The 23,012-nt window shown below is 46.8% G+C and overlaps 1 protein-coding gene across 2 annotated transcripts in view; it reads right to left on the bottom strand.

Annotated features, from left to right (window-relative positions):
• The window catches only part of PITRM1 (pitrilysin metallopeptidase 1), a 39,833-nt gene that overhangs the window by 3,770 nt on the left and 13,051 nt on the right, over positions 1 to 23,012 (bottom strand). For both annotated transcript variants that reach the window (XM_061586333.1, XM_061586334.1), the window contains exons 10-24: positions 22,255 to 22,383; positions 20,531 to 20,644; positions 20,240 to 20,336; positions 19,086 to 19,220; positions 16,460 to 16,598; positions 16,240 to 16,356; positions 14,741 to 14,873; positions 11,698 to 11,818; positions 8,962 to 9,038; positions 8,343 to 8,508; positions 5,543 to 5,643; positions 4,144 to 4,264; positions 2,802 to 2,873; positions 1,175 to 1,287; positions 28 to 153 (exon numbers count right to left, since the gene is read on the bottom strand). In XM_061586333.1, the coding sequence (XP_061442317.1) occupies positions 28 to 153; positions 1,175 to 1,287; positions 2,802 to 2,873; positions 4,144 to 4,264; positions 5,543 to 5,643; positions 8,343 to 8,508; positions 8,962 to 9,038; positions 11,698 to 11,818; positions 14,741 to 14,873; positions 16,240 to 16,356; positions 16,460 to 16,598; positions 19,086 to 19,220; positions 20,240 to 20,336; positions 20,531 to 20,644; positions 22,255 to 22,383 (1,761 nt within the window). The remainder of the gene's footprint in view (positions 1 to 27; positions 154 to 1,174; positions 1,288 to 2,801; positions 2,874 to 4,143; positions 4,265 to 5,542; positions 5,644 to 8,342; positions 8,509 to 8,961; positions 9,039 to 11,697; positions 11,819 to 14,740; positions 14,874 to 16,239; positions 16,357 to 16,459; positions 16,599 to 19,085; positions 19,221 to 20,239; positions 20,337 to 20,530; positions 20,645 to 22,254; positions 22,384 to 23,012) is intronic.

The raw sequence follows: 23,012 nt of genomic DNA, 5'->3' as shown, positions 1-23,012 counted from the left end.
CTATCCCACGCCACCCCACATAGTTACCTATACGAGTAGAAACTGAATATGCCATTATGGGCAAGCTGAGCACCGCCTCCATATGCACCCCCCTTCTCTCGAATTTCCGTATGCAGGAATTTAGCAGTCATTAACCGGGCAAGGATGCGAAGGCTGAAACAAGAAAGATCAGCAGATACTCCACTGTCCCCACTTTGTGATAAAAAATAATAATCAAAAAATAACCAATCTACTTAATCAGCAAATTTTCAGACTCAGTAAGATTTTTTATTATGGTTAGTTTCCACTACTCTCAACTTTATTTAAACAATTTTCTCCCTATAGTCAGCCAGGATCTCTTCGCTCCATATTTCCATGCAACTCGATCTTGCCCATGGAAGTCAATCTACTTCTCCACATGGAAGTCTCATGCCTTTGAATTCCTACTTGCCAGGATTTTCCTTATTCTAGATCAGGGGTAGCCTCCAGATACTGCTGTTAAGACTCCAGATCCCATCAGCCTGAGCCAGGAATGATGGGAGTGGTAGTCCAACAACTGGAGGGTATCACACTGGATACCCCTCTCCTAAATCATTAAGCATCCCATAGGGAGAACGAACTGGGGGTTCATCGGCAGAATCGACACCAGCTAGTTGGTTCCATCTTGCTACTTAAAAGCGGTGCCTCTACTGAATGAATGCCAGGAAAGTACAAGTGCTATCAGCTCAGAAGTGGTGCCTTATGCGCTGCAGTCAGCTTGGTGATATTGCTCCCTGAAGATGTGCATGGGAAGTGGCGTTGATTGAGCCACGGCAGCAGACGGAGCATGCTTCTGAGCCAACACCACATGTACCATCCCAGATGCTCTCCATTCAGCCTACTGGGCTGACAAGCAGAGAGCAATGCAAAACAAACAGGCAGGTGGGAGGCAAGCCTGACTTTCTGTCCTAGGCAGCTCTGTGGGCCATCCTGCCCGTGGGTCTAGACATACATATGTACACAACTTGCAGGATCCTTTGCTTCAGAAAACATTCCAGTGCCTGGAATGAAGAAAAGCCTTCAGGAGGGTATCATCAGTTATTTCCAGATCCTGTTCTCAGGACAGCCGCAATTCACGATTTATTCTATTTCTCCCTGAAGTTCAACCTTCTGCAGGATTTCCAAATCTACTTGGCATCGCTTCCCATTGTCCTACCTTGCATGGTCAGAGGCCATGAAGGGAACTGTCCGAACACAGGCGCCAACGTAATTGACGGGGAAGGGAAGCAGAAAATGAGTCTTCATCTGACATGGTTGGAAAGTTGGATCCTGGAGGAAAAGTCATATTGTCTTTGATTAGATCACCTCTGGCACAGGTTGTGAAGACAGAACAGCCCTGACGCTCAAACAGATAACTCTCTCTTCTCATCCGTTCAAGGGCATCCAAAGAAGCCCTTTCCTATGTCCAGTTAGCTTAATGGTCAACTCTACACTGGCTATTTTGAGACAACACAAAGTAGGAAAACAAGACTGCTGGGTATATGATCTCAACGAGGTCACTTGGAGAACTTAGAACACCCAACAGAAGGGAGAAGAGGGAAAATATTGTAAGAATTTAATGCCCCTTATTATTATTATTAAGAGGGAATGATCGTCCAAGACAAGTAACAGGTCAGAACAGGCACAAATTTGAAGTGGGCAATGCGGTAGGGCAGTTTGCCAAGATGACGGGCATTCCCCAACACATAAAACAGGATACTCTTCCACTTGGCATATGACTCTCTTCCGCTATTTTTATCTTCAAGCCCCTCCTTGAGACACATCTGGCTTAACCTGACAGACCTTCCATTCCTCCCTAGCCTAGCTTATCTTTCACCTCTAGATAATAAACATGCAGGCAGGGCCTAGGTTATTCCTAATGTTGGGCCACAGCCTAGTAATGTTAGGTGCTCTACAAGTTATAATTATATGAATTCCTTAAGTAGGTATAAAAGGAGGCATCTTTTGCACACAAAGCCCATAGACTGTTTATATTTCATTGAACTTCTTTTTTAAAAAAATCTTGTATACCACTTTGAAGGCCTTTGAGAGATGGTAGCAATAATGGGTCACAGATAAGCACCCTCATTGGGATTGTGGGCAAAAAATCCACCCCTGGTACATATTTTCTGCAGAATTTTCACAGAGATATACCTACAACATAGTCCTTCTAAGAATAGGATGCAGACTTTATGGCCTCCCAAATGCTCTGGATTACAACTCCCATCATCCCTAACCAACCATGCTGGCTGGGGCTGAAGGGAACTGGAGTCTAAAAACATCTGGAGGGCCGCAGGTTCCCCATTTGTGTTCTAGGACAATACTACTGTGTAGGTGACAAACAGTGTCCTCAACTGTCAGCCACTTCTCATTTACAGATTTTCTTTCTGTAAACAAGGAAAGCACTAAGGACACTAAAAAAAAACCCTCCATGAAATCTTGATTTTTGCCACAGAAGTGTTTTTTTAATCCCAGCCAACATAAAGTATGGGGTTAAAATTTCCAAAAGAAAAACTGAAGCAGGGAAGCAGAATTGGGTGCCTATGTCACATATATGGCTTTGTTTTCAGACATTCTACTGACCTGAGATTTACCCCATTTTGACTTGGGTAGTAAAATGTCCCCAACACCGTTAGTGTTACATTTATTTTTTGGTGTTGGATGAGAGTTTTAACATTCCCCAAAACCTATTAAAAAAGGAGTGCATAAGTTTTCCCAGCAGGAAGGCTCAACCTGTGCCCACCTGTCTGTGGACTAATTGTGAACTTGGCAATGACAATCTAAACCAAATAAACTAGACTCACCGTAATTAGCTTCCTAGGGATCTGGGAGCAAGAAAGTGCTTCACTGCCAGCAGTTTTGGGATCTGAAGGTTTCTACAAAAACAAGATTTTGTTAAAATGACAGAGAGCCTAGCAGTTTTCCCAGAGTACTCAGGTACCGCTTCCCCAAGCATTTCTTGTCCACCCTGTTCAGTATTATGCACTGCTCATGCTAGGGTTAGTGTCCCAAAAAAAGTCCTGTAGCTGGTGTTAGTTCTGGGGATACCCTAAGATGAGCGATATCCAGGAGGATCACAATGTAAGCCGGGATTGGGAACCTCAGGCCCGGGGGCCAAATGCAGCCTTCTAGGCCTCTCTATCTGGCTCTCAGAACTCTCCCGAAGCCACACCCCCTCTCCAGAGGCCACACCTCTCACTGACCCTGCTTCACCTCCACGAGTTTTTGCCTGGATGGAATGTATCCTTGAACTGCAACAATGCCTCTTGCTTGGACAGAAGACTGAGATACGTATGTCTATAGGAACTTTGGTTTTTGCTTCACTGGAATGTAGCCTATTATACAAAGGTAAGACTCCCATCCATTGCACCACCCACCTTTGCTTCTGGCCCCACCTAACATTAACATGTGTCCCCACCACCACCACCACTGCAGGAAGGTTCCCTATGAAGGAATGTGGCCCCCTGGCTGAAAAAGGTTTCCCCGCGCCCGACGTAAGCGATGGGAACAACCAAAAAAAAAGTGACATGGGAGATCTGTGATCACATCTCCCAGCCTTCCCCCTTCCTCTGACTTTAAAAAACAGCTGCAGGGGTCTTCATATTTAATTAGAGCAGCAGTGATGACAGAGAGAATGCTGAATCCTTCTCTGCCAGCTCTGTACACCCCTCAGAAGCTGCTATATTAGGCCCACTGGAGAGAAATAGAAGCATTATTTGGGTATTTCCCAGCCCCAAGTTAATAGCAGCTTTAGAGGGAAGGATTGCCTGTCCCCTCTCTCTCCAGCACTGATCAAATTTGGATGCACCCCCCATCCCCACGGCTGCCTTACAAGCTCAAATGTTCTCCATATAATAGAGGTCTCAGTCACAACTACAAAATTCAGCTGTAATCCCAAATTGCAGCAGGGACTGTGAATTTTCATTTCAGCCTAAACTACCTCTAGAAGGGATGGAAGAACGGCATAGGAAACGGGCTAATCTTTGGAAACCGAGCAGAAAGAAAATCTGCACTGTGTAAGATTTGCATTCATGCAAGCTGCTAAAATGTATCAGCTATATAGTCAACTATGCTTCTCATTGGCTAAGACCTGAAAAATCAGAATCACTTGCAACAAAAACATTTTATTTGTCAAAGCTCCTTTACCTTAATCACATGGGGGCGGGTGGGCTTACGTTCCTTTTTACTCCTGGCAATACCCTTTAAAAAACTTTCTACAGCTTTTGCAGCATGGAGCATCTGCTGAGGGGTGGCATTCACCGAGCATCTATGGAGAAATAAAGGACATCAGTTGCATGCACAGAGACAATTTGCAAGAGACCATTTAAACAGCGTCTCGAAATCCAATAGTTGGATTTTGCCATCAAATATGGCCAACATTTAAAATACTGGGCTGGCTTCAACAATTCTGGTTGCTATGCTCAGTGTGTCACTGCCCTCTGGCAAGTGTGATGGAATAAGCGTCTTCCTCCCAACTTTGAAGCTGAAGAGGCTCTGCAGAGGTCCCGCCAGTTGCATGGTGATCATTGCAAGTTCTCTGTTTCCAAAGCTGGGAGAAAGAACTGGCCCAAGATGGAAACAATTCTCTTCCCACCAGCCTTTTCTTCGGAGGGGATTGGATGCTCCCCTCCCCACTGGTATGCTTCCCTCATTGCCAAGCTATGTAAATGCACTAGCCACGGCCTGAATCAGGACTTGCATTCAGGAGTGGCACTCAAGCCATCAAACTCTCCTCCCCTACCTGCTAGTAAGAGGGCTGGGGACTAGAATTCTTGGTCTAAACAGTTAAACATTTTAGACTCCTTGCTCTTGGAGTCCCAAGGCCGTAATCTTGAGAAGGAGTATATTATTTATTGCTTGCATTTAGAAGACACTTTCCTGCCAAGGAACCCAAGGTAGTTCAGTGTTAAACACTACAAACAAGCTAACAATAAACACAGAATAACAAGAGTTCTCTCAGGTCAACTGATGGCCCTTTCAGGAGCTGATGGCACAAGCTCCCTGGCCTGGGCTTCTACTCGCCTACCAGCAATCTTTCTTAAAAATGCCCCAGAGACGGTGAGGAAGAAGGGTCTGCTCTAAGAGTTCTCCTGGGCAGCTGATGGTTGCACCGGCGGCCAGTTTCATGTACTTCCTCCCTCCAGGAGACAGACTAACCAATGAGAGGAATCCCAAACTATGTAAAACGATCATCTGTATTTTTAGCTTAATATATTTGATGCATTACTTTATCACTAGTTTTTGACTTACAATGTTTGAATTCCTGGCTAACACTCGAGAAATTAACTAAATCTCTCCCTCTGTTGTCTGTTGCCTGCAAATGCTTCACTTGGAACCTAAAAGAGCAAATTTCACTGTCTTTGCACCGAGAAACACTGAATGCTCAGTGAATGTGCAGAGTATTACGCACACTGTTGGGTACATGCAGGATTCACCATTAGGCAGTTGGACAGGAAGCCAGCATAGGGGTTAGAAATCCATTTGAGTCGAGCATGCCCTGTGGTTATCTATGCAAGGGTCACATCAAACATTAACAGAGTCTCACCGCATGTTGTCGCTGTTTAAGAGGTATTTCTTGATGCGTGGCAATTTGCGGAGTACTGGCTTAATATCAGACATTTCTGCAATCCGCTTCATCAGTTTCACCTGAACAGAATGGGCGGAGTGGGGTGTCAGGGAGGGGAGAAAGGATTAACAGTTAAAAACTGAAGCAGATTGAGCTCCTAAAAGGCATGACTAGAAACTGCCAGGAGACATTCTTCCCCACTCAAGGCTGCTGGGAAATTTCCCCTTGATTCAATGCCTCAGATTCATGCTCCTGAATGGAGGGAGCAGTGCCCAGACAGAGGCTGTGCCCCATAGTGGTTTAGAGATGTGAAGGCCTGGGGGGGGGGGAATGGAAAATTATTGGGGTGTGTGTGGAAGGGACAGGAAAAAACCACATTTCCTCCCAAATTTTTCCTGGGCCTTCACATCTCTACACTGATTCCATCATGCTAGATTTGAGTGTACTTAACATTTACATAATGCTTTCGAAGGCTTAAAGCCTTTTATATGTATTTCCTTCTCGTAATCCGTGCAACAATATTTGAAGGAGGCCAGTGCTGGTTTCCCAACCACAATATGGGAATAATATGGGAGACAGAAAGAATGGCTTGTCACCTAGCAAGTTCATGGATCAGGTTCAACCCGGAGGTTTCATGATTTTGTTGCTCAGATTCTACCCTCCTTTTTTATTCACGTATCAGAAGTAGACAATATAACTTAATGTAAAATACACTATGTAGTATTCCATGCTAATCCTCCTCAGAGTACACCCATTGATGTCGACAGAAATGACTAAGGTTCATTAATTTCAATGGGCCTACTCTGAGTAGGACTTAGTTGACCACAACCCTTTTTTCTTTTTTTTACAAGGATCCTAACTACATTTTCTTGAACTTTGTTGCACCAGTACATAACCAGCATCCTCCGTTTTTCAATAAAGAACCCCAACAATCCCAGTCTGCTTCTGTGTTGGAATTGCTTTTTAATATGCTTTTTAACCTTTTTTAAACCAATTATGTGTTCAAAGCTTTTTAAAAAAATGTTCTGAAAGTTGTTTTGTTTTAATGTATTTTAAGGTCTGTTTTTATGATGTTTTAAAGTGTTTTTAGCGCTTTTGTTTGCTGCCCTGGGCTCCTGCTGGGAGGAAGGGCGGGATAGATAGATATCAGACAGACAGACAAGTAGGTTTTAAAGGGGTGGCATATAGTTTATATGACGACATTAACCAACAAGCTACGGGTCAAAGGAAGATAGGCAACTAAACAATCTCTGCATTGTTGCTCAGTTTCTCCACTTCTACACCTGCAGTAGGAAACCTGCTCAGCCTCGAGGCTGGAAACCATTTTGCAGTCACGTACTCAGGAGCATCATTCCCAGACGGCGTGAAGAGGTGGCCAACTGTCTCTCTCCCCCACCCCGACCTCTATTTATTGTATTGTGAAGTATTCACACCCCATCTACCAACCAAAGTTCTCCAGGCAGATTACAATATATTTGAAACAATAAAATAGACTATGGTATGCTTGTCGCTAGAGCAAGGCAATTTTCGCCCTGGGTTTCTCCAACGTTCTAATAAGAGCCATTCTGCAGCTGGATCTCCTGGCTTGGAACTGACTGCTGAAGCAGCCAGAGCTTAGTCTTTGACAAGGCAGAGCTTGTCTCTGGCACCGGTAGCAGAAGCAGAAGGCTCTGGGGGAAGCAAAGATGTTAGATGTGTCTCTCCCAGTCCTCAGACATCGAACTGCCACCTTGCTGCAATAGGGTTAGCCTCGTGAAACCCTGTCTTGCTCTGCAAGCATCTTCTTGCAGTGGAACCGACTGCCTAGGGAGGTGGTGGGATCCCCTTCGCTGGATGTCTTCAAGCAGAGGCTGGACAGCTATCTGCGGGAGATGCTCTAGCTGTGGATTTCCTGCTGTGAGCAGGGGGCTGGACTCGATGGCCTACAAGGCCCCTTCCAACTCTATGATTCTATGATTCTCCGTGCCAGAATATAAGAAAAAGCCTGCCAGATCAGGCCAGTGGCCCATCTAGTCCAGCATCCTGTTCTCACAGGGCCAGCCAGATGCCCATGGGAGGCCTGCAAGCAGGACCTGAGTGCAAGAGCACTCTCCCCTCCTGCAGCTGGCATTCAGAGGCATACTCTTATTATTTTATTATTATTATTATTATTATACTGCCTCCGGCTGTAAAGGTAATGGATAGCCGTCAGTCTCCTACCAGAATCCGAGGCAAAACTAGTGCTGGGAGGAGACTATAGGAAGCTGCTTTATACAGAGTCATAACATTGGTCCAGGCTAGCTCAGAACTGCCTGCACTGACTGGCAACGGCTCTGCGGGGTTCCAGACAAGGGTCTTTCCAAGCCGTACCTGAAAATGCCAGGGATTGCACCTGGGACCTTCTACATGCAAAGCAGATGCTCTACCACTGAGCGATGTGGCCCTTCCCGACATCGCGAGTTCCTCCCATATGACCTACGGCATTTGATGCTATCCAAAAGATGCATACTGCAGCAGCAGTAATACTGGACGGGGCCCTAAACGAGTCCTTGATACTGCCTATGAGCACAGACAGGGGAAGGGGCCCCAACTCAGCAGCAAAACTGCTTTGCAGGCAGGAGGTCCTAGGTTCAGTCCCCAGCATCTCCACATGGCAGGCAATGAGAAAGCAGAGCCTGTAGAAAGCTGCTGCCGGTCAGAGCAGACAACAGCTGGGCTAAGTGGACAAATAATCGGACCCAATATAAGGCAGCTTCCCAAGCCAGAACTGCGAAAGCTGTCTTCTCTACCTTGGTTTTACCTGCTCCATGCCGTTAAACATTTCTTGCAACTCGCCTGCAGGCGTCAGGGTTCTGCTGGCTCTAATCGAGGCGTACATGTGCCCGGAATCGGGGATTCCATTCGACAGCTCTTGAGCCGTCATCTTAACCAAGACCTTGAAGTGTTCCTCATCTTCAAAGTGGGGGCTGCAAAAGGGGAGGAAACACGGGAGGAGAGGAGAGAGGAAATGTAAGGCAAATGGTACTGGGTTTCAAAACAGTAGCATAGAATGAGGCCTTCTACACATCAGTCTGGCATGTCTCATTCAGATGACTGACATCAGCAGGCAATGAAACCTCAGGCTTATCATTGGTGGGACACAGTTCTGGATCTTCTGATGGGGGAGGTGGACAGATAATAAAGCAGGATTTGTACACAGGATCTGTTATGATGGCCTTTCCTGTGTGAACTGATACGAAATAAATAGCCAAGTTACCAGGGGTGGGGAGGAGGGTCTTCTAATTTTAGTATCTCTAGGTTTTGCGATTTGTATGAAAAGCAAACCATTCAAGATCTCTTTTCATCAGGAAAGCAAACATTTGCAAAGACAGAAGGAATTCTCCCCTAAACCTCCCCTCCCCAATATATATATACAGTACTTGTTGAATATTTCACTCCAGATGTGCATCATGTCGGGCAGATGTCGATCCAGGCACAGAGAAGAAAATAGCACACCCTAAAGGAGAATTTTTAAAAAAAGAAAATTAAGTCAGTAGACAAACCAAAAAGAGATCCCCAAATGATTGCTTAAGAAATGCTCATAAGAATGTGTGTGTTGAAAAAAAAACTTCTGCCAGTCGCACTTTCATAATCTCCATTTTGTCCATGAACAGAATCCCATTTTACAAAATTGCAGACAAAAAGCTCCATAAATTGTTAACAACATTTGTATCCCTTTGAGTGATGGGAAGACTTGTTTCTACAAAGTCCTATACTGGGAACTTCTGTACAACTCTGCTTTTTTGCAGCTCCCAGTCTTGTTTATGGGGTTTGGCATAAAAGATCTTAACCTTACTTGTCTGGAAGTGGTTCCCTTCCTAAATTCCACCCGCTGCCCCCAGCATTCATACAAACTCCCCCGTATTCTGACATCAGCATACCCTGAAGCACCCACTAAGTTCTTCAGCACTTGTTTGGCACAGAACAAATTTGACAGGCAAGGATCTCCTATTCCAGGTATAGCCAATGTGGTGCTCTCCAGATATTGCTAGACTACAACACCCATCCCCTTTGACCATCGGGCCATTCTGGCTGGGGCTGATGAGACATGGAGACCAGCGACATCTGAAGGGCACCAGCTTGAACACCAGGTTGGCTACACCTCTCCCATTCCTGCTGCTCTGCATGCTATGGTTTTCCAACATGCTCGCAACTAAAAATGCTGAGAGACTGAATAGACAAGGGGAGTCTGGAAATGCAAACTCTCCCCACTCACAGACTCTAATTTTGAATTGGGCTCAAACCCCTTTTGAGACGTGGCAGAAGCCTCCAAATATCTGAAGGGCTTTCAACGCAGAAGACGAAGGAAATGGTGAGGTAGCAGATGTTAGCTAAATATTACAAGGAGCTTCCTAACAACGCAAGGTGTTTCCCAGTGAACTCACCCTCGCTGGAGCTGAAGGAGGCTGGACGGCCCTCTGTCCACGATGCTGGAATTGCAAGATTCCTGCCCTGAGCAGGGGTTGGACTAGATGACCTCCGTGATCCCTTCCAACTTTAAAATTCTGCAAGTCTATGAAACTGGACGAGGATCCCACTGCTACCACTACTCTGCCCTCCCTTGCCAGTCCCAATCTTCAGGAAGCAGACAGGAAGGATTGCAAGCAATGGGGAGGGCCAATTTCCACACCAGGAGGGGCCTCACCAGGTCTCTTCTGCATCCCAAGTAAGCCTTCCTCAGCTACCTGTTATCTCCTCTCCCTGGGAAAGCCTTTCTAAAAAACTGGCTTGGGAAAGGGGCCCATTTCACCCATCTGGGTGTTTTGAGCATCCCTCTTAAGGTTTGCGGGGGAGGAGTGAGCTTCAGGGAAAGTGGCTGGTTTCAAACATCACCAGTTCCAACAACCAAGCTGGCGAAAATCCCTCCCATGCCGGCCTTCTGTCTCCAGAATGGGTAGTGGAGGCAAACATCAAAAATAAATATCACACTATAGTAACGCTTAAGACACACACAGCACTCTCTCACAAGTGTTCAAAACTGGGTTTTAAAGATATTTTTATCATTTTTATCGCTTGTTTGCCACCCTGGGCTCCTTGGGAGGATGAGCAGACTATAAATTTAAAATGGCAACAATCCTATGCTTTCTTGCTGTAACTTTTGTACAATCCTATAAAGTGGAACAAAGCTATTATCCCTGTATTTCAGATGAAGGGTTTGGGAAGGCTGGGAAAAGGGTGAGAGGTGGGGCAAAGACTATCTAGGGGCTTTGGGAACTCGCTTAAAATCACTATGCTACAGTCACCTAATAGGCCAATTTAAAACTTACTGTAAAAAGAGACTGCCTGTCAATCACATTAGAACAGGGATGGGAGGGGGGAGACAGAGAACCTGTGGTGCTCCAGATGATGCTGGACTCTGTCTCCCATCAGTTCAAGCATGGCCAACAGTCGGGCATGACAGAAGTTGGGAGCCCAACATCATCCGGTTTCCACATCTCTAGATTAGAAGAAGACATAGAAGCGGTTGCCAAATTGAAGCATCTTTACCAGCAAATGCATCTCATCTGCAGAGCTGCATGACACTCGGATGTTGCTGAACTACAACTCTTCCTCTACGAAGGCTGATCATACGCAGTGCAGCCCTTCAGATATTTAAAAACATCTATCATGTTCTTGATCTTCTCTTCTAAAAGATGAATGCTATTGTTATCTCTGCCGGTTGCTGCTGCCCTGCTTCCACTCTACCAGCGTCAGCAGCGTCATGGGCCAGGGCATGCAGACAGAGACCCTCAGTGTTAAGCTGTGCTACTCTTGGCCCGAGCCGCAGGCCATCGCCGTTTTGGACTGGTGTAGCGCCCCTTGAAATAGTTGTAAGTTCAGGCGAGACAGAATGCTTTTCCTGGATATTTTTTCTTAATATAATGTTATTTGCTATTTAATTTTTTGTACAATGTATTGCTTATTGATGTATTTTTATATTTGTGTTTACTTTTTCTGTAACCCGCCTTGAGGGCCTTTTGGCCGAAAGGCGGGGTATAAATAAACATTAACATAACATAACTCCCATCATCTCTAGTAATTGGCCATGCCTTGCTGAGGCTGATGGGAGCTGTAGTTCAGCACCATCTGGGAAGCCAAAGGTTCCCCACACCTGCTCCAACTGGAGACTGACTCACCTGTTCATATATGTCCAAGTGGGAGTCATCTGCAGTGATATGAGGGCTGACAGAAAGGCCACCAGTTTTCAGATCTATTTCTTGAGCCTGTTCTCTGTAACTGAGAGCTCCACACCCCATTCTGCAAGACGAAGAGAAAACAGGTGTCGACTGAGGGGCCAACAGAATCCTATGAAAATTAAATCTCTTCTCCACGCATTAATTTTGCACAATTTGTTCTACAAAAATGGTGAAGGGTCTGGAAAACAAGCCTTATGAGGAACAGTGGAAAGAGCTGGGAATGCTTAGCTTCAATAAAAGTTGTAGATAGCGTCTTCAAATATATGAGCAATGCTCACTTTGGCAGCTCATATACCAATTATATATTATTTAGTTGTTTAAAACACATATACCAGTTAATCATTTGCATTTCTGAAGGCCCATCATTCAGAAGATGGATGAGAGTTGTTCTCTGTAGCCCCAGAGGACAGGACTAGAATTTGACGGGTGAAAACTGCAAGGAAGAGGATTGCAGTTAAACATTAGGAGAAGATGCCTAACAGTAAGAACTGTTTGACAGTGGAACAGGCTGCCTCATGAGGTGATGAGTAGGACTGTGTGTCTGGTCCAGACAAATCCTGGATCCCGAACTGGGCCACTTTAGGATTTGTCCAGAGAGGGTTCAGGCAGCCCCAGGTCCACCTGGAGCGATCCATGGCTGCCCAGGATAAGTGGCAAGGGCAGGGAGAAGATCATGCAGACAGAGACTGGCCTGCATCATCTTATTCTCTCCCCTCCTTTCTCCTTGCTGCCAACCACACGTTTAATTGCAGTTTTAAAAGCTTTTTTTTAAAAAAAAATGGGGTCTGTGCAAGGACCCCAATTCAGTTTGGGGTATGGATCAATCTGGCTCGGGGCCCAATCAGGATTGCCAAATCAAGCTCCAAGCCAAAGCACAGCACTAGTGATGGGGTCTCCTTCGTTGAAGGTATTTAGGTAAGAAGCTGGAGAGCCATCTGTCAGGGATCCACACTCAGCTTGGGGTTGGGCTACATGGATTGTTGAGAAGTAAGAGGGAGAGACGATTCTGCAGAAGAGGCGCATAGCACAGGCTCTGCACAAAGCAAGGTAAATGCACACACCACAGAGGCACCTCGTCTTCTGCAATGGTCAGATAAATTTGCCAAGGAATGGATGTTTGCGCAGGCCATGAGGGGCAAAGGGTCGTTGCCACAGTGACAAACCGTGTGGAGCCCTAGCCCAAGAGGATATCTTTTGGTTACAGGTGGGGCGCTGTGACCTCTTTCTCCCAGGTATGGTGTCAAAGGGGAGGGAGGGGCTCTTCTTCCTTCTTTCCTTCTCCGAAGCACAGTGCAAAGTTTTCAGAAAAGATCCCTCCCCTGAGTCCTTTGCTCTTTGCCAGAATAGTCAGAAGAGCAGACTTCTCCCTTTCCAAAGAGCTTTCACAAGAAGCAGCTGCTTCTACCTTCCAGAAATCCCAGTATGAAATAGAGCAAATCCAGTTGTGCAGAGAATATATACACGCCTGCTTAGCTTCGTTCTGTCTCTCTTTTTGGACACACTGATCCCTTTCTTAAACACTCTACCACTTCCAGGGGCCACAACTCAGCAGCTGCCACCTCTTCTGCAAGCAAGTGTGCAGTGGAAGGGCCGTGGCTCAGTGGCAGAGCATCTGCTTTGCATGTAGAAGGCCCCGGGTTCAATCCCCAGCACATCCAGTTAGGGCTGGGAAAGCCGCTGCCAGTCAGTGGCGACAGAACTGAGTTGCACGGACCAATGGCCTGACTCAGCAGAAGGCAGCTCTCTATGTTCCTAATCCTCATGCGCTGTAGCTGTGTCCGTAAAGATCTGCATCTTAAGGCCCTAATCCAAGAGCAGCATTAGAAGAGGACGTGCCATATGTGCCTCTCTGCAGCTTCTACCATTTGCATAGCAATTTTGGGGTCAACAACGCTAAAACCCCTATAAGCAGAGATGTGGAATCTGTGGTCCTCCAGATGTCGTTGGGTTCCAGCTCCCACCATCCTCAGCCTGGAGAGCCAATGGTCAGGGATGGGGGGAGGGGAGATATTGTTCAACATCAGGAGGCTCACAGGTCCCCCACCCCTGCTCCACGGCAAAGAAAGTATGCCCAGCTCTGCGCAATCTCAGCATCATAGCTCAAAGGTAATACGCAGGCTCTGCATGCAGGAGGTTCCAGGTTCAATCCCTGGCATCTCCAGGTAAGGCTGGGACAGACTCCTGTCTGAAACCAGTGCCAGTCAGTGTCGAGAAGGGGCAGAGAACTTGTGGCCCTCCAGACACTGCTGGACTGCAGCTCTTACCATCCCCGGCCACTGGCCATGGTAAACTAGCGCTGATAGGAGCTACCCCTGAAAAGCCAGGTCAGCCACCCCTGAACTAGATATACTAATGATACATTCCTCTCCTCCCAGAAACTTTGCGCCCACAAGTCCCTAGCCCCAATGCCTCATGCCTCTGCTTGGGGGATTTGTCTCGCAATTGCTTTGGGAACTGTTTGCACAGAAGGCTTGAGATTCTTGAGCAGCTTTCATTGTTAATGAATGCATATTCTATCCAAGCTAATTTCGTTACAAGAACTTGCATGGACAGACTCGGATACCATTAAAGAAGCAATATCCGCAACACGCATCCTTAAGAACATAAGAGGAGCTTGCTGAGTCAGGCCAGCGGCCCATCTAATCCAGCATCCTGTGCCCATAACTGTCCTAGTCCTTTACCCCCTCCCCAACTATATGGCGTCAGAATTGGGTGGCGGGGGCAGTGTTCAGAAACAAAAAGAAGGGGAGTGATTTCTGCAAAGTGTCCATTATCACTCTTTGCTGGAACAAAAACAAAAAAAGTGCAGGAGTTGCCAACATGGTGCCCTCCAGATGTTGTTGGACTACATGTCCTGTCAGCCCTAGTTACTATGGCTAATGGCCAGGGCCGATGGGAATTGTAGTCCAGCAACACTGGAGGGCACAACGCTGGCTATCCCTGGAATAGCACAACAGCCACAAATACCAAGGCTCTTTCTTACTTGGTGATGACGTTGCAAAAAAGCGGGACGTAAGGTCGGAGCTCCTCCGGGAGGGTATTCAGACTGGAAACAGCTCTGAAATAGACCATGCCATTTGTGGGTTGAGCACAGTACTGGACAGGGACATCCTCAGCTATAGACAAAGCAGAAGAAACCATTCACATCAATATATGGTGTCCGAATTGAGTGGTGGGGGCAACTGTCAGAAACAAGCCCCACCTTGAGCACAATACAACTGAAGTGAAAATCCTTTTGAATCTGGCTTGGCTCCTATAAAGGTTCAGACCCATTCCAAGCGGCTACAATCCCTTTCCCAAAAATTTATGTTTTAGCAGCAGTCGTATTGTAGGGAGGGGTGGGGGGTAAAAGATGTGCAAAACAAAAGACATCTTTTCAGGCCTTCATTAAGCTTGAGAGCCTAACGAACAGGAAGACCCCTGTGCCAAAAGCCCTGGGAATGGCTGTTTCTCAAGGCTTCTAGGCCATTAATTTTATTAAGTAGACATGGATCCCTGTTTGCAGTGGCCAGATGTCAACGAGGACTGAACAAATAATGGTAAGTGGCCACAAAGTGTGGCGGGTCTATTGGGTTTAGGGGGTTGGAGAGAAAAAAAGCCGTGGCTTAGTGGTGGAGTATCTGCCCTGCATGCAGAAGGTCCGAGAGTCAATGCCCAGCGTCTCCAGGTAGGGCTGGGAGAAACTTCTGCCTGAAACCCTGGAGAGCCGCTGAAAGCCAGAGCAGACAATACTGAGCTAGATCAACTGATGGTCTGACTCAGTATGAGACAGCTTCCCGAGAAAAGATGGGAAAGGGGAAATGGAATGGAGTCTCCCGAGAGAGGGTATGGCTAGCTGGCATCCCACTGCAACATTAGGCGGGCACCTTTTAGATGCCTGCTAAAACTTTCTCCCACCTCACCAAAAAATAATAACACAGTTATGTATCCTTGTTTTTTATTATGAACTGCCTTCAAGTCGATTCTGACTTATGGGCGACCCTATGAATAGGGTTTTCATGGTAAGCGGTATTCAGAGGGGGTTGACCTTTGCCTCCCTCTGAGGCTGAGAGGCAGTGACTGGCCCAAGGTCACCCAGTGAGCTTCATGGCTGTGTGGGGATTCGAACCTTGGTCTCCTAGGTGGTAGTCCAACACTCTAACCACTATGCCACACTGGCTCTCATACTTGTTTTTAGATTGTGTTAATTTTATCTGTATATTTCTGATAATTATTTTACTGTCTTATGTACACTGCTTAGAGATTTGGTTGATTCACCTGTTTATCAAATGTCTATGACAAACATCCTGTTGCAGGTTCCCACTGGTACTCTACTGAAGTCCACCTTCATTTCCACATGGGCTTAAAAACCCTGAGCGACATCAAGACCCGTACGCCTAGGAATGAGCTGCTGCTCCAACACAAGGTTCGCTACGTTTCCTGTTTATAACAGAACTTCAGAATTCCTCCCCCAGCCCTCCAGTTGACTTTATTCAGTCTAACCTGTAATCGACGTCTCCAGCTCAGTAAACGTAATCCTAGGCTCAATATCCGAGACCTTCAGGGCTGGAAGGCAGGAAGTGTCTTGAGGCTTGCTCTGCAGATCAAGCAGCTCCAGCCCTGGCAAGCAAAGTAGAGTCTAACTCAGTAGTTCTGACAAAACTATCCAAAGTGATTCAGGTTCTGGGACAAGGGAGTCAGAGTATGCAGAAAAAATACCCACCTTTTTCATACGTTTGTTTCTTCTCTTCTTCAGAAAGAGCTTCAATCTTCTCTTTCAGTTTTGCTGCTTCCATCATTGCTTTTTTGTCATAGAAAGCTCCATCTGGACTCATTGACAGCGTCAGCCTGTGGGGGTTACCCTTTTTCCCCCCAGAGCAATGGCAGAGGGGAAAAAAACAGACCATGAATCAATGCGCCTGGTATTTAAAACCGTGCCTGGTAGTATGCATCTAAGCAGCAGGCCGGCAGAGGAATGGAGCTCTGTCACTCCTCTGCACCTGTCATAGAAACCAAACTGGCTGCAAAAGGAGGGAAGCCCACTCTTCCGTGCCCAATATAGAACTGCAATTGTCCGCCTTCACTCCCCATCTCTGCCAACCCAATGGGAAATGGACTGCCTTCAAGTCAATCCCAACTTATGGTGACCCTACGAATAGGGATTTCATGGTAAGCGGTATTCAGAGGGGGTTTACCATTGCCTCCCTCTGAGGCTAGTCCTCCCCAGCTGGCCAGGGCCTGCTCAGCTTGCCACAGCTGCATAAGCCAGCCCCTTCCTTGTCTGCAACTACCAGCTGGGGGGCAACTGGGCTCCTTGGGACTATGCAGCTTCCCCACGGCTGCACAGGTGGCAGGGCATGTAACCCCTGAGCCACTCCCTGTGGGGGTGATCTTTAGCTGGCCCTTGACACCCAGGAGACACGAGCGGGGATTTGAACTCACAGACTCTGGACTCCCAGCCAGACTCTACTCCCCACTGTGCTATACCAGCTGCCAACCCAAGCAGGCCAGTAAAAAGAAACTGGAAGGCTAGTAACTTTTGTGGGCTTATTTAGAAGGCTTTCGTTTTATTTGCTGATTTATAGGCTGGCAAAGTTTATTTCACTTTCCTCCCCAACTTGCTCACCCACAGGTATTAATACCTTATTAAGTTGCCAATTGTTTTCAAGCAAAGCTCAACAAAACATACAAAGGGGGGGAGGGGGAATGTCATGAGCAGATGCCCCAAGGCTGTCGTCTATGCTCAGGACAGACACAGAGCCCCTTTTTAGGCTATGCTGCCCAGGTGGGAGCAGCCTACACAGCACCGCTCCTTTCTGCACCAGCGCAGAAATGCCAAGAAGGCTACAGGCCACATGCAGAAAACCCACACTGCAGCTTTCCCCCCTAGGCTGGTACCAACCCTCTGAGATAATAGCAAAGGCGTCACGGGGAGAAGCTGCAGCATGGGCTCTCTTGACGCAGCCCAGGGCTCCTCACATCAGCCCAGCAGCACGGGAAGGAGTGGTGGTGCAGCGGCTCCAACACACCACTGCAGAGTTTGGAAAAGTTACTTTTTTTGAACTACAACTCCCATCAACCCAATCCATTGGCCATGGTGGCTGGGGCTGATGGGAGTTGTAGTTCAAAAAAGTAACTTTTCCAAGCTCTGCACCACTGGCATAACATGGCAAGGGAGCCAAGGTGAAACAAAGGTTCAGGCTCCAACGCAGGCTTCCCTGTGCACAAATGTTACTGTAAACCGGCCAGAGAGCTTCGGCTATGGGGCGGTATATAAATACAATAAATAAATAAATAAAGAGCGGCACAAGCTTCCTTCCTATTCCAGGGCAGTGTAGTGGCTACAGTGTTGGACTAGGAACAGGGCCATGATGCTTGCTGGGTAACCTTGGGCCAGCCGCTACCTGTCAGCCTAACCTACCTCACAGGGTTAAGTGGGGGGGGGGAGGAGGAGGAGAAGGACGAGAACCAGGCAGCCAGCTGCCATTTTGAAAACAGAGCTGAAAGCAGGCGGGCATAGAAAAATCAACAATGTGCTGGAAAAACCCCGGACTCACTATATGATACATTGCTGTACCCATGCGAAGGGGTCAGACAGAGTGAGAGTGTGTGTGTGTGAGAGAGAAAGTGAGAGTGTGTGTGTGTGAGAGAGAGAGTGAGAGTGTGTGTGTGTGTGAGAGAGAGAGTGAGAGTGTGTGTGTGTGTGAGAGAGAGAGTGAGAGTGTGTGTGTGTGTGAGAGAGAGAGTGAGAGTGTGTGTGTGTGAGAGAGAGAGAGTGAGAGTGTGTGTGTGTGTGAGAGAGAGAGAGAGAGAGAGAGAGAGAGAGAGAGAAGAGAGTGTGAGAGAGAGAGAGAAAGAGAGTGTGAGAGAGTGTGAGAGAGAGAGAGTGTGAGAGAGTGTGAGAGAGAGAGAGTGTGAGAGAGAGAGAGTGTGAGAGAGAGAGAGAGAGCGCGCGCGAGAGAGAGCGCGCGCGAGAGAGAGCGCGCGCGAGAGAGAGCGCGCGCGAGAGAGAGCGCGCGCGAGAGAGAGCGCGCGCGAGAGAGAGCGCGCGCGAGAGAGAGCGCGCGCGAGAGAGAGCGCGCGCGAGAGAGAGCGCGCGCGAGAGAGCGCGCGCGAGAGAGAGCGCGCGCGAGAGAGAGCGCGCGCGAGAGAGCGCGCGAGAGTGTGAGAGAGAGAGTTCTTCAGCCAGCCTTAGTTACAGCCCATTTAAGACCTCTTCAGGACCACTGGCTGACCGCTGTTGGGAACAGGGTGCTGGACTTGACAGACCTCTGGCCTGACCTGCCTGCGCGCTTCTTACAACCCAATGTTCACACAAGACCATGTTCCAACCTGTAAGCGATCTTTACCTTAAAGTACTGCTTCACTTTTTTCTGAAGAAACTGGGGATCCTCTTTGAGGCACTGCCTGAACCGAGCCACTTTCTCGGCAATCTTTAAAAGGTCAACGGGGTCTCCTTCGTGGTTCCAGCACGAGGCAATATACTTCAGGGATGAGAAGAAACCAAGGAATAACAGTCACTTGTGTTTTACTTGAAAGAGGGAGAGTCGTTGCTCAGAACGACAGTTTCTAGAGGCAACCATTTTGTTGCTTATTATGCCTGCGGCTGTCTCCACAGTGGCACCTGACTTGTTCAAGGAACACGTGGAGGAGAACTTCCATGCCGCACAAATCCCCACAATGCAGGAAATGCTCCAGGCTCTGCATGAGCAGAATGAGCCATAGTACAGTCACAGAGTACAAGTCTTGCATGCAACAGATCCCAGATTCGATCCCCACTATCTCCAGTTCAAAGCACTGCACGTGGCAGTGTCAGGAAAGACCTCTACTTCAGGCCTTGGGCAGCCTCTACCATTTGGAGTAGGAACATAATCTAATCTGGTATAAGGAAGTTTGCTGTTTGTCCATCTACTCCAGTACTGTCTACTCTGACTGGCAGTGGCTTTCTAGAGCCCCAAGCAGAGGTCCTTCCCATCACATAACTGTTTTAAGTGAAGACGAAAGGAGGACCTTTTGCCCGCACGGCACGGTCCCTACCACTGGGCTATAGTCTGCCCACAAAGTACTGGGGCTCAGGTCTAAGTGTAAGGCGACTTCATACAAGTCCACAATCAAGTTTATTCTGAAATGGTACAGGCCTAAGAGGGTTGCATCACACTTTATGTATTTAAGACGTTTCTATCCCACCCTTCTAAAAAAAAAAACCCTTAAAAAAATAAAATGAAACCACATAACCAAAGCAATACAAGCACTAAAAAAGGTGCAGCAGCAGGTAAAACAAACTGATAAAAATCCAATTTAGTTTTAAGAAATCAATGCCAAGATGGAATTTTTGAGATGATTATTCCGAACATGCTCTAAAAGTTAACTGGACTTGCCTCTGGATGAATGCTCTCATTTCCTACCTGTATCAAGTCATTTCCTTTCCCATTACACAAGAATACGACCGACCAATTCACACAGTATCGTAAGACAAGATAAAGTATGAAGAAAGTGCACTTACCGAAGTTAAAGCAAGTCCAAAACTAGTTGATTGATGCTTCATCTGGATTTCAATTTTGCGAAGCAAGGCTTCAATCCTTTCTTCCTCAAATCCATCCCTTGGGAGAAAACAAACAATGAATTCTGCTCCACAAACACCAAGTGGAGGGAAACTGGAGCTATTTAAGTCAGAGAGAGAAATTGTGCTATTCCTACAAGTTTCAAACAAACAGCCATTTAAACTTCTTGGGACTAGGAACCTATCCCCCCCCCCAAACAAAAACCCTCAACAAAATCCACAGCTTGTACTTACTCAATAACTTCATCAATAGTCCTGGAAATAATTTGCTTGACAGTCTCAATGTTTTCTTCGGCAATCCCTTGAAGGCCGACACTGAAATAAGCTTCTCTTGTGGAGCTGTTAAACCTGAAGAACACAGGGGGGGGGGGGAAAGGAGTACAAACACCTTGCTTGCTTACAGCAGGGGTGGAGAACCTTTTAAGCACATTGTCTCGTGTGCAGCCTTCCAAGGGGCTGCATATCAGTTGTGGGTGGGGCCAGAAGGGGAAGCGGGTGAGGCCAGAGGCAAACATGGGCGAGGCAATGGATGAGAATCTTTCCTTTGTGCAGCAAGCAACATACCAGCCATGCAAAAGTCAGATGTTCTTAAGCACACGCTTATTCTCTCCATCACGCACCCAGGCGAGTGAGAGGCGCTACCACATTTCAAGGACAGATTCCAGCCAGGCAAAAGCACCCAAGGAAGGTGCAAAGCAGGGCTAGTGAGGGATGTGGCCTGTGCAGAGTCTCAAGGGTCAGGGAGAGAGGCCTGGGAGGCTGCACTTGGCCCCTGGGAAAGAAGTACCCTAATCCTGGCTTATAGCCATAGCTCTTTAAAATCTGAGGCTTGAAAGAATCGTGTCCCATGAAAGGAAAGAAGGGACACAATGCATTAATTTGTTCCAACAAAAGAACAGCAAAGCCCAGACTACTGGGGCAAACAGCAAGCGTAAAAACTCAGGGAATGCTAGCCCTACTGTCAGAAGGAAACTTCAAACAAACATCCAACATAAAGGTATGGGTGAAAATCAGCTTTTAGAATTTCAGGAGGCCAGAACACATTTTTAGTGTGTTTAGCACAACAATTTGGGGGGATGGAGGCCATTTTCCAATGAGGCCTCCCACAATATCTCTAGGGTTTTTTTGGGGGGGGGGTTAGACTTGCTGTTGGGGCATAAAGAAACTGCCTTAAACCAAGATGGACCACTGGTCCAACTAGTTCAGAATCAGCAACTGACAGTGGCTCTCCAGTGTTGCCCAGCCTCACCTGGGGATGCCAGGGATTGAACCTAGGACTATTTGCATGCAAGGGATGTGCTCTACCACTGAACTATTTTGACCCCACCCTACAAGTTTATCTCAATTCAAACAGCTAGATTAGACTAGGAACTGTGCATTGAGGCCCAATTCTGAAGAACTCTCTCCTGGCTGAGACAAGACAGTCCCCTCCTTGTTGAATTTCAGGCATTTAACAAAGTTTTTTGTTTAAATCAAACATTTTAAGTAGGCTCTCTAATTTCATGGTTAATTTTAAATGTTGTTATCCTTTTTACCTCTTTTCATCCAATAATTCACTCATCACATTTACATTTGGCCTTTCCTCCAAGGAGCTCAAGGTGGCATACCTGGTTCTCCCTGTCCCCATTTCATCCTCACAACGACCTTGTGAGGTAGATTAGGCTGAAGAGGCAGTGACTGTCCCAAGGCACGCAGTGAGCTTCATGGCTGAGTGGGGATTTGAACTCTGGTTTCCCAGGTCCCAGTCCAACACTCTAACCACTACACCTTCCTGGCTGATTGCAACCTTACTGTATGCCACTTAGAAACTACAGTGTTAAGCAGTATATAAATTGTTGAAATAAAGAGCAAATTGAGGTTTGCCCCTATTCTAAACGCCCAGACTAAGTAATTTAATTAAAAACGACAAATTAAATTCAAGTTGTGGGGTGAACAGCTGCACGGCTGCATGCACTTACCCAACATCTGGTGAAAAATCTGTACCCAGACCAGCCTCGATCAAAGCTTTATAAAAAGGAGAATTGGGACCACCAACCAACAGCGAAGACAAAAGGTTTAGTGTGAAGGTTTCAAAATTATCTGTAATGCTAAAAAAAAAAAGTTAAGAATAGTACTGGGGGAATTCAGCATATTCAGCATATACAGCACACCAGTGACGGTTATGAGTCAAGGTTACACAAGGCTGGTTATTTTGACACCTGAGGCTGAAAATCTTACAAATGCCACTCCCCACATAATAAATTAAATTTGCCCTTTCATGACACCTGAAATCATCTGCCTGAAGCTGCCCACTTTGCTCTACCCAGCTGGAGGACTGGCCTACTGACTTACCTCAGAAAGGTTGCTGTAAATGTTGAAACAAAGTAGCAAGTGTGAATCACTCCGAATCTTAAAAAGTGCTGTATAAATGCTAAGTATTCCACCAGTAACATAGTTTACACTGGAACAGATGATACTGGCATTGTGCCCACAACTAGGTGAGCTAGGTGACATGTTGACAATACCACAAATCTATATCTGTAGCGTTTCTTATTTCTTTGGGATTGGGGACTCACCTGGTGAGCATTTGGCCATCTCCTAGGAGCAAGTTGTAATTCCAGTTCACCGCACCACGGAAAATCTTTGAACTGTAGGGATGTAGCTACTGCAATCTCATGGCCTTCATTGTACCGGACTGCGCAGGACTGGATGTTATGTCAAGAGATAGTGCCCCCTG

The sequence above is a fragment of the Rhineura floridana genome, chromosome 10 (assembly GCF_030035675.1).
Source record: "Rhineura floridana isolate rRhiFlo1 chromosome 10, rRhiFlo1.hap2, whole genome shotgun sequence".
Classification (NCBI taxonomy): Eukaryota; Metazoa; Chordata; class Lepidosauria; order Squamata; family Rhineuridae; genus Rhineura; species Rhineura floridana.
The sequence above is the reverse complement of the archived record's forward strand: the minus strand, read 5'-3'. Positions and strand labels throughout refer to the sequence as shown.